Here is a 12,118-nt window from a genome sequence, read left to right on the forward strand (position 1 = left end):
CAGGAACTTGTCTGTATTGCGATTATTCAAATGAATGTGAACCACAAGCCTCGAAAGTAAGTCCAAAAGACCTTCAAAACTGCTTTCAATAGTGACAATAGCACTGAAACAATAGCACTAATATACAGCCTCTCAAGAACATTTTATGGAAGAACGTTTATCTATAAATTCTACTACTTGTTTAAAAAAGAAAACAAACCTTATTTATCTCTTATATTCATTCACCTTAAAAACTGAAAACTCTTAAATTGGGGTTTTACATAAACAAAGCATCAAAAAACATTTTTACTTTTTTTCACTTCCTATGAATTTATCGTTCAAATTACCTCAATTTCATTCTGTAAAAGAAAATATTAACATTTCTTATTCTAAACACTAATACTTAAAACAAATCCTATTTAACATGTGTTTAAATTATTCCTGTAGATTTGGTTAGTGGGAAAGGTTCTGATGTTTGAAAATGACAGAAAAATAATTTTAATTTGGGAGAAATCACCCAAGTATTTTTAAAATTTTAACAGTCTCACACCTAGGCAATGCAAATAAACTGCTTGATCTGATGAACTTTCAAAATGTATTTTAATCTCATTTTCCAAAAAGAAAGAAAATTTCTAGATACAAACACATCTCAATCACATTTAATATACATTCAGCAACTTAAAATATTATAAGGATCCAATATTTTCACCTTTTATAATCTCAATATATTATATATTTAATATATAATATATATACAATACATACAGGTAGTCAGCAGGATTAAAGTAATTTTTTAAAAGTCTGATCAATATTGATAAATATCTTTAGACTATTAAAAGAACTGTATTTAGGATCACAGAATAAAATAAAATATGGGAGTTCCAAACCTATTAGCAAGATTGCAAATGTTCATATAGCCAATCATTTTAAAAGATCCCTCAAATTGGATAGAATACATTTTAAAACAATACTCTTGCTACTCTCAAGCAGCAGTACTTGTAGATATTAAGCATGTACATCTCCATTAAATTTAAAATTACTATGCAGCTTTCTTTACTGTAATATACAGTAGCTATTTCTTCCTTTCTGTTGGATTTTGCTATTGTTGTTTGAAGAGTGACTAATATATTACCAACAGAAGTGACTCTAGCTCCTTTCCCTCCCCCAAAGCATGGCTCAGTCTGAAGATTGTTCTACAGGCAGCCACTAGGAATATTGACAGTACCTTTATACCATTAAGAGCAATCAATCAATAACTGGAGTCATCTGAGAAGTTTCAAAGACTGCTAGAGGTTTCTGTAAACCAAGGTAATCAAAAGTATTACCCCTGTAGATAGCCCTCTCACATCAGTTAATACAAGGAGTTAAAATTCCAATGCCACAATATAGCAGTTAATAATCTACTCTGTAATTTTAAATATTATACCATTGATTCACCCTGAGAACACAGAGGAAGCATTTAAAACAAGATATTCTGATATGTTTTTTTCCTTTGTATTTGCTTTCTTCTGGTTTCCAACAGCCCTTCAAGGGCACAAATATTTCAATTCAAAGTGTGACTTGGATATCCTTTTTTGTTAACTGAGATTCATGCCACAGTCAGATACTGGTGATAGAAAAGCCCAAAAAGGCTTGTAGAAAAGAGACAAGCAGCAATCCACCAGGTCAGAAAAGACAGAAGTCCTCGAAAAAGGAGAGGAGTGAAAATATTTTTTAAGCTGCTCAGTGCCACTGTTATTTGTGTAACAGTTACCTTCATCTTCCCATCAGATGGTAATTCAGAGTAAACAGAGTTGGAGGGTAGACTATTATCCACTGGTAAGGTAGAGACAGATTCTGGATAAATCCCCCAGGAATGATTACCTAGAAAATTCAAGACAAAAGTAAAACTTGAAGACTAACTAATTCCAAGACCTCTAATTAAAAAAAAAAAAAAAAATCTTTAACTTATGCTTGAAATTAAGAAAAAGAAGTTTAGTGGCATAACAGATTATTTCACGTTGAAAATAAAGTGAAATAACCTTTTTACATATTTGGTAAAAAATTTATTTAACTTGATTAGACGACAAGCTGGTCTTACCAGTAAAAGTACACTTAAAAGTCTAATTTACTTTTTTTTTTTTTTAAAGATTTTATTTATTTATTTGAGAGAGAGAATGAGAGACAGAGAGCACGAGAGGGGAGAGGGTCAAGGGTCAGAGGGAGAAGCAGACCCCCCGCTGAGCAGGGAGCCCAATGTGGGACTCGATCCTGGGACTCCAGGATCATGACCTGAGCCGAAGGCAGTCGCTTAACCAACTGAGCCACCCAGGCGCCCAAGTCTAATTTACTTTTAATTAACTGCACTAAATTCTGGTGAAATAATAAAAATTTTTTTCCTTGTATAATACATTAATCAACTACCTCTACTGGAGTGACAGGGACAAACTCAGTAACTTCTTAGAAATCTTTTCTACCTCTAGAATATCAGAATAAATTTCTTTCTCAGAAACTATCTATGATTTCAATGTGAGAGACTATTAATAGCTCCCAGAAAGTTTTTTCATCGTATATTTTCCTATGTTGGATAGGGTATGAGTCACATAATTTATAATTGAGCTACTTCTTTATGTTCCATAGATTCCTAAAGGCCATTTACATCTATCATCAGCTCTATAGTATCTACAAAGGCCACCCAAATAATACTTTTAGTTCCTTTGGGCTTCTTAAACCCCCACACTGGCTGACCGCCTGATCTAAGCAAAGGGAAATAATCAATACAATAATGGATAGTTCTCGAATAACACCACACAGGAACTTGATAGTTTAGTGAACAGACTTATGGGAGAACTTTGTTCTTCCACTGAGAAATCTTTATCCTATCAATATCTAAAGCAGAACTCACTAAAGGATCCTGGATTCATGTAAGTATACAACTACCTTATAATAACTGAAATGTTAGGCACTAACAAAATCTTCCATCATCTCCTTACAACACAAAATAACTAAGTGCTCATTCAAGTTTCTCAGTACATCTGGGAATTAATCTTTAGCAAACAATTCTTGTAAGTAAAGCACATTATAAAACTATACGAATCTGAAGATGATGAATCAACTTTTAAAAGTTTCCCGTGTCAAACTTTTAAAGAAAACAATTTTAAGAAGCATATTTCTTTGTAGGTAACAAAAAGCATTATTAATTATAGGCAGAAAGTAAAACAACACATTTCCCAGTTGCCAGGGCAAGCCTACCTAGTGTTTTCAAAAGCAGAGTTGTGTGAAGCAGCATTACCAGAGGTGCCACATACTGCAGGGCAATGACACAAAGGTAATAAAAGACTCGAGCCACCTGCAACCAACAACATTCTTAAGTGTCTAATATGGCTGACATATTATGAGTGAATTAAACTTTCATGTAATTGTCAAAATGAATTGCTTAAGAGATAAGTAATCCCATCATGGGAAGGAAGCTAAACGCTATTAAGTTTGCACTTCATTATAAATGCCCCCAAACTGACTTCAGAAAGGCTCAGTTTAAAGATAAGTTTTTTTGGTTTGTTTGTTTTTTAAAGATTTTATTTATTTATTTGACAGAGAGAGACACAACGAGAGAGGGAACACAAGCAAGGGCAGTGGGAGAGGGAGAAGCAGGCTTCCTGCAGAGCAGGGAGCCCGATGCGGGGCTTGGTCCCAGGACCCTGGGATCATGACCTGAGCCGAAGGCAGACACTTAATGACTGAGCCACCCAGGCACCCCTGAAGATAAGTTTTAAATGTGGAAATATTAAACTCCTTGAAAATAGTTCTTAAGTGGTTAATATAAATTGGAGAAAATAATCCCTTAAATTTAAATGGTATATTCACTTACATTTCAAATATAAAACAAAATGCTAGGATCTCTAGACAGACACCAAAAACATCAAGCTAAATAAAAATAACAGACTGAGTCATAAAACCCTCATAAATAAAAACATCAAGTCCCCATTCTATATGAACATATACAACTAAAATTTGAGGTAAAATTATCATAGAGAGAACAAATACATGTAAAAAAAAAAAAAAAAAAAAAAAAACTGCCTGAATCTTGATGAATACCCTGACCATGAAAGAAAGTGAAAAACAGAGCACCCAACACCAAATTTCTATAAAAAAAACATGATCCGGTTATACAGATCCAGTTAACTATAATGGTGGATGGATTCCTAGCCCTTTCCTTCTCTGGAATTCCCATTAAGTTAAATATTTACATTTCATGTTCAAATACTTGGAATAATGTTACACGGAATTAATTTAGCCACTAGAACTAGTATTTCCTACCCCATAAGTCTTAAAGGCTAGACGGTAACATATTGTAATGTCTTCCAAATCAAATGGGGGTCCCATTTAGCAATAATAGATATACCACAGCATTGCAACCCAAACTGTATGATACTTCAAGTACTAAGGCAGGAAGAGGACTTGAGACTCTTTCTTCCCTTAGCACCAAAATCAGATTGAGGTCTCTTCAGTATCTGTCCATTTAAGATTATGCCATATATTTAATGGCAAGAGTACTGTGGGATAAAATTACTATTAAGGTAAATTAAATGCTTTGTTTTCTTACAATACAGTGCTTGCTAGTCTTCGTTGTGACTACAGTACGAAACTTACCATTTTCTGTAGCTCAACTGTACTTATTCGCCCTGCTTCTTTCTTCATCTGATCCACACATTTCTGGGCTAAGTTTAAGTAAGCTTGCAGGTGACTGCGCATCATGGCCAACCGCAAAGCACACAGCAGGATTATTAACCAGAGTCGCAGAGTATCAAATGTAGCTTCTGTCATTCTACAGATCAAGAAGTTGACATGGTGCTCTCAAAGACCAAAATACGTTAGCATGCTAGTTATGTGTGTCAGTATTCACCACATAAAATATAGGATATCTACACTTAATTACAGTTGGAGATATAAAACAAACGTATCCCACTTATACTACAGGCTTACCTATATATAATAATTTGACTTGTATAACAGACCTAGACAGATAAACATATCATGAAAGTATAGTAGTAACACATATGTATCTACAAGAAAAATGCAGGAAGTACCTGGGATCCTCTTCACTATCTACCCTCCTCCATGGAAAAAAAACTGGTTGTGAAATGAAGAGAAAAGATGGGTGCTCTTAAACTGGAGAATAAGAGAAAGAAGGAAACAGGAGCCTGCCTGGGGAACTATCAAGTCAACAACCCATGCCTAGAGTTTTGTCTGATTATATAGATATTTGAACAGGATCTCTCACTCTGCTGACTTCCTGATTGGGATCATAGGAAAACCAGAAATTCTGATACATTATGAAGAAATCAGATGTCTCAGATTCCTCTCCAACAAGTCATTTAACCTATGTGCTCGAGCTGGCTCAGTTGTGAGCAATTCCTCAAGACTAAGATGAGGATTCCGGGTAGAAGGTGTACTCATGATGTTTTTTTCAGTTGACTGCAGAGGGCTCCTTGAAGGACTTTAGAAGGAAGAGGTAATTTCTGATGTCCGGTGATTACCGTAACATAATAAAATTAAAAAAAAAAAAAAAAGACCATGGTTTCTCCTTTGATAAAAGGTAACACTGTGAGTAATTTGAAAGTAACACCTATACCATGTTCCTTGTCTATTCTAAACTCTAGCATGTATCAGGCGCTTAATATAGGATGGCTAAAATGTGTGAAATTACTTTTAAAAACATTGTGAATCTGTCAAGTTAAAATTACCATTAAGACTTACTTGTGTGGGGGGAAAAAACATTACAACCTCAATGACTACTTCCCTAGTTCAATAAGATTAACTCAAAAAAAAAAAGTCATGGTCATCACTGATTACATACTCCAAGACAAATGTGTACCAGGATCTAAAAGAAATACATAATATAAAATGTATACTGTGGAGTCAATGTCTTGTCAAGGTTTTCTACTTTAATTCTGATGAGGCAGAGCAGTGAAAGAAACATTGATTAAGCATTTACTTCCAGCTGGTTGCATTACATGCATTCTTTCATTTAATTCCAATGATAACTTTGTGAGGTAGATACTATTATCTTCATTTTCCAGATGGGGAAACAGAGGCTCAGTGAAGTTAAATAATCTCCTTCAAGTGACAGTTTTAGTGAAGATCAGAACTGGGGTTTGAACCAGCTTTGTCTGAATCTTTCTATTACTCTAACATAGTTCCACAAGGCTACTGAGTTAATATATCATAAGTACAGTTATCAGTACCTTTTAATAAATTGTTTGTGTTTCCTTACCATCTTCTTCTGTTAAAAGGGGAAATATGACCTAATATTAGATAACAATGTTAAGGCATTATTTTTAATGTGATAGGTATGATGATAATATTATGTTGGAAAATGTCGTTTCTTAGAGGTACATACTCATGTACTTAAGGGTAAAAATGTTAGATCTCTACTTCACTTGAAAAACTACTTCATTAAAAAAACAAAACAAAAAAGGGTGAAGCAAATATGGAAAATATTAACAACTCTTATAGGGGCTAAATACGAGTTTCCATTTATACTACTTATTTTATCCTCTGTAATTTTCACAGTTAAGGAAAAAAGAACTGAAGAAACTATCTTAAAAATAGGCCCAAAAAAACAAAAATGTCAGATAACAACTGGACATTAAGTGAGAAGGCAGAAAAACTTACAAGTACACAAGATAACTGTTAATGTGGATTAACAATCATTCACATTCATTAATGAAGATCATAAAAAAGTTACATGATGATTTGTAGCTTCAGTTTTAGAACACATCTTTTAGCATTTCTATTAATGTTTTAAAAATACAGTATCCTAATATTATCATTAAAAAACTTAAAATACAGTATATACCATTTCGGAAAACAGTTTTGATTCTATAAGGAAACAAAATTAGCCCTCAAATACCCATACTTACAAAGGGACACTTTCTTTACCCAATGGTGGGTTCATAATGTAGTCTTTGGTGATTGGTTTTACCCAGAGCAGAACCATAAATAAAGGAGCCAAGAAGTTGATATGAAGTAATGTTCTGAAAGTATGTAAGAAATAAATATAAAAACCCAGGAACAAAATACACTAATAACCTACAGAAACTTGGAACTTATAAAATGAAGGTGGAAACTTATTTTCAGTATTCTGTATTAAGGTACCACCGTCATCATTATTTTCTATTTATCATTATCACTTGACACTGATTTGAGCCCCTGCAAAACTACCTCATTATCTGAATTTCTCAAATGAGAACATTTAGATTCAGGAAAGTTAAATGACTTGCTCATGGCAATATTACAGGTTAAAGGCAGATGTAGCACTAAAATCTAAATCTGTTTGGTTCTATCCTAGTGTTCTTTAACTATCCCCTACTATATCCCTGATTTAATACACAGGTACTTAAATGACTAACTTTATACAGTCAATGAATCCAATGGATTTTCAGTATAGAGGCATCATCTTTTGACACTTTTTCAATGCAAGCCAAAACAAAGTGCCTCCTTATTATTTACAAGTAAGAGTCAGTGATTAGCAAGGTCCATAATACTAGAAGGCATAATAATAACACTGTTAGAATCATAAATGATTCATATATTTTTATTTCTTCATGCAGTATTATGAATTTCCCTATCCTATACATACCAAGAAAATTTACATCACTCCACAAAGGCAATATACCTAATACACGAAAAGGTTTTAGGTCTGAGTTATAATTTCATTGTTAATTATTGTCCCAAGTTTGTATCCTACAAAGACAGATGACCGTAAAGACTGTTCTTATTTCAGAAAAAAGACAAACTTTTCTATTTTATTACCATGTCCTGTTTTCAGGATCAACCACAGTGAAGGGCTAAACTGGAGGGTTTTAAATACACACACATGCATACACACACATTTCAAAATCTTCACTACAGTGAAAATGACAGTGATCTATGTGAGGAAAACAGGGCTGCGTCAGAACACTTGACAGGGAAAGGTGGAACTTTGGTTCTAAGCTCTGGCATTAAAACAAGTACTAGTGCCTGGCCATGGGGCTGAGGAGAATGCTGCTCTTTGTGCCAGTCATGCTATTCTCACACCAGAACAAGGCTGCCCACACTCCTGTATCATGGCAAGAGTGCTACAATACAACCAGGGGCTGCAATGAACTGAAAATAAAGCTCCAAACCCCAAAGGGGAAAAAATCTTAAAAAGAAGCTACATTTTACTGAAAAGGAAACTAAGATGTGCTCCCTCCCAATCCTAAACCACCACTAAATGCTTTAAATGTTTTTATAAAGTGATTCTTTCATCCCCCAGCCTGGGTAAACCACCGGTGTGGGGGAAGAAAGCAGCAGTATTAGGTATGCAGTGTTGCTAGGGAACACTCTAGTATCAAGGAGCAGCCCACAGCGGTTTCAGTAGCTGGTGAAGGGCTCCCCTCCAACCACCCTTTCAGCTTATTTAAATCCTAACACTGGGTTTAGTGGACTGAAGTGTGTGTGTAGAGAGGAGGGGGAGAACCAGGTTTTGTTTTAAAAGAAGCCATTAGAAAGATGGATGGATGTTGGGAGAAAGGCAGGATGTAGCCAAGAGCACGCTCAGTAAAAGGAGGGGAAAAAAGAGGGATGAAGAAGTGGGTACTGGGAGGTGAGAATAGGTAAACGCGTGCTGCATGGGCATGTACACATACATGTGCGCACACACACACACATAAAATATGCAGAAAAATGGAGGTTAAGGAAAAAACAAAAAAGATTCAAAATTAAAATAAAGGAAAATGACATAGATAAGAGATAAGAATGTGAAAAGACTACAGAATCAGCATCATTAAATACAGGGTTTTAAGAGCAGAAATGTTAAGAAAAATGATCAGAGAAACTCAAAGATTATATATACATATATCAGTGGAATATTCTCAACTTGGGCTTCTACTGTAAAACATAAAGATGGAAATTTGGGTCTGGATATGAATTGAAAGATATAAACCTGTCATTCTGCCAAGATGTCTAACATCAACAAAAAACATCTATACCAACCATAAAGAATATAGTAAATGGGCTTTGAACTATATGTAGAGATTCAAATATGATTTCTCCATTTGAGAACTAAAATAGAAACTGGCAGTTAAAAGTAATCTATGATATTTAATACTGTACAGTATCAGCACTCCCCAAATAAAATAACATATTATTTTAACAAGAGTCTCATAAACCGATCAGTAATTTAGGAAAAACATACATTTCTTATGTATACAGAGTTAACTTTCAAAACACTTTTAAATAAAAAATTAAATTATTTAAATTATTTACATAAAATTTAAATATTTTAATAAAAATGTCTAATTTAAGAGAATTACCATAGATCCTTAGTTCAGCTGTAGATGATACTACAGTATTATAAACACTGACTTCTGAGTTAAAAAGAATTAACATAAATACTGATATTTCCTTTTTTTAACAAGTAAAAAAGAAATTTAGTAATTGATGTATGTTTTTAATCACAGGACTCAAACTTTAGAAGTGAATAAAAGAAACCTGCTTATAGAAGAAGAAGTAGTGTGACATCAAATGGTTATTTATTAATTTTCAATACAATAATTTATGATTTCATTACAATAATATACCTTCATTAAGATGGAAAACATATATTTATCTGCATGTGCTTATGTACATTTTCCGCTTACTGTGTAATTTTTTCTGTTGCCAAATTCAGGGCATCCAGATGCATTTGAGCCAGTCGTAATCCAGGAAATGTCAAAAAAGCCCCAATGAGTGAACAGAAAATAGCCAGGAAAAATTTGAAAGTAAGTTTTGAAACAGGACCCCTAAATAAAATTAAAAAAAAAAAAAAAAGGCAGTAAGTTCTTTAACTTTCTAGGAATTTCCTTTCCTCTAATCAATTACTTTACAAACCACAATAATGGTAGTAACAAAAACTAAGTAAACTTTTACAAAAAGACTGCTCTTACTCAATTATCTATAATGGATTTTGGTGCACTGTAAACTAAATCAGGCATCTCTAGCCACACTGGTAACAACCCAACCTGCATATTCAACATAGAATTTGATATACGACTCAGATATAAAGTTATTTAATCTCTCGTGGCAGAGGAATTAAATCAAATAAGAGCAAATCCAAATAAGAATTCCATCAAACATACTAACTTTATACATATGTAAAAATTACGAGTGAGGATATTTCTAAAAGTCCTACTTAAAGGACTCTTTTCAAGGATTAAAAACACAAAGCCACTTACAGTAAATGCTTTTTTACAAAAAAATGAAAAAAATTAAAGTGAAGTGATACTTAGTATTTTTAAAAACTTACTGAGATTCTAAACCTTGCTTTTCAAGAAACTGCATCGCACTATCTGAAAAATTTGTAAACCCTGCAGGGAAAAAAAAATTATTCTTAATACAGAATCTTTCTTTGGAAATAAAATGTTAGGAAACAGAACATCTTAAATCTTGAAGTGACTAGCTTAGGCTCTTTCATGTGCTAATTAGTATGCCATAATGCAATAAAATTTGGTTATTAGCAGGAACAGTCTTTGAAAACATCCCTTTGATATCTGTACATTCCATAAGTGTGCATAAAATTTGCATCAAAATTTGCATCTTTATCTATGTGAGTAAACTTCAGCATTGCAGAAACTTAAACTTAACTAAGGAAAAAATGAGGGGGCAGCATTTTTAGAAGCAGCTAACAAAAAGTTTAGCTAAAACAACAAAAAAGGAAGATTAAGAATAATAAAGGTTATTTAGAACATTACAGAATATACATCTCAAACCTAATTTTAAAAACATATCAAATATAAAACATAATTAAATAATGAAGTAAAAAATATTAACACTTGATAAAGCAAAACTGATTTTTAAACTTATATAAAATGATTACCTGTTTCAAGTCCAAATTCCAGATAGTTTTCTGTTACAATCAAGACTGCCATTGCTTTCACAAAGAAAAAAAATCCAAAGGTAACACAGACTGATCTTTCACCACCATCTTCTACTTTAAAATAGTGTGTAGTTAATGAAAATAGAACTTTGCTGCAGAAGAAAAAGTTCAGGAAAAACCACAAGTAACTGTGGGAGTTAAATAGAACCATCTTTATAGGACTTAAACTCCAATAAAATCTGACTACAACGTTTATTTTGATTCTACAACATGCTTATCTACAAGGTGCCCTTTGGAAGGAAGTGAAAAACTAATGAAAATCTGATTAGTCTTCCAGGAAATAGGACATAAAAACAAAGCAAATTTTAGCGAAGTTTATAACATTTTTAAATTAATGAAAAGTGCACATATACATGTTAAGCTGTAACTAGGGAAAGAATGTATTTCTATTTTATCTGATTCAAATTTTACTTGGAGGTTATTATAATTTTATGAAACAGGTTCTCAGTGTCATGAAAAGCCAAGATAGAAATTATTTTAGGGAACTACCTTTTCTTTGGCATGTTCTTCAAATAAATTATATTTAGAATGAAACACACACACATCACAGAAATCATCTGTAAATCATCCAATAATTCAAAATTTGAGAATCACTAATAGCCACTGGTAAGCTGGTATCATTTCACAGATTACCATTAAACAAAAAAACCTAGAGAAAATAAGTTCCAGCTGAGTACTCAAAAACAACCAAAGGTTCAACGTGCTCAATTATTTAAAAAAATAAATACTTTTATGTAAAAATATTAGATTATTTTATTTGAACTCCCCCACTCCTCCAAACAAGTGATCAAATAAATATCAAACCAGTGGATGATGCAAAGCTAGAACCCAGATTTCCATTATATCAAATTGTCTTGAAAGCATAAACCTGCCAAACAAAATAAGGTGCTTGGCAAAAAAAAATCTAGAAAAGCAACTTTCACATCAACTATATGTCAAGCATGGAAAATAATAACAGCTGTCACTTAGTACTTGCAAGTGCTAGGCACTACCAATTAACTCATTTCATCCTCACATTAGCTAACTATCATCATTACTTTACAGATTTTAAAAAACTGTGGCACAGAAAAGTAACTTGCCCAAGAGCACATAGCTTAATTAAAGGAAGTAAGGATTTAAATCTAGGCAGTCTGGATCCAGAATGTTCACTTAACTTATTATACTGCCTCTTCTAAACTGTATACAGCACCTAAGTTATGTGGTAGTTTAGCAGTAACACAA

The 12,118-nt window shown here is 33.2% G+C and overlaps 1 protein-coding gene across 2 annotated transcripts in view; it reads right to left on the reverse strand.

Moving 5' to 3' along the window:
* Positions 1-755: 755 nt before the first annotated feature.
* The window catches only part of TMEM161B (transmembrane protein 161B), a 68,000-nt gene continuing 56,637 nt past the window's right edge, over positions 756-12,118 (reverse strand). The window contains exons 6-12 of one of the 2 annotated variants that reach the window (XM_021699420.1): positions 10,838-10,989; positions 10,268-10,328; positions 9,624-9,764; positions 6,882-6,995; positions 4,609-4,783; positions 3,211-3,307; positions 756-1,842 (exon numbers count right to left, since the gene is read on the reverse strand). In XM_021699420.1, coding sequence (XP_021555095.1) covers positions 1,568-1,842; positions 3,211-3,307; positions 4,609-4,783; positions 6,882-6,995; positions 9,624-9,764; positions 10,268-10,328; positions 10,838-10,989 — 1,015 coding nt within the window. In that variant the 3' untranslated portion in view covers positions 756-1,567. The remainder of the gene's footprint in view (positions 1,843-3,210; positions 3,308-4,608; positions 4,784-6,881; positions 6,996-9,623; positions 9,765-10,267; positions 10,329-10,837; positions 10,990-12,118) is intronic. The other variant, XM_021699415.1, reaches the window with a different exon arrangement.

Source organism: Neomonachus schauinslandi, chromosome 7 (assembly GCF_002201575.2).
Source record: "Neomonachus schauinslandi chromosome 7, ASM220157v2, whole genome shotgun sequence".
NCBI lineage: Eukaryota > Metazoa > Chordata > Mammalia > Carnivora > Phocidae > Neomonachus > Neomonachus schauinslandi.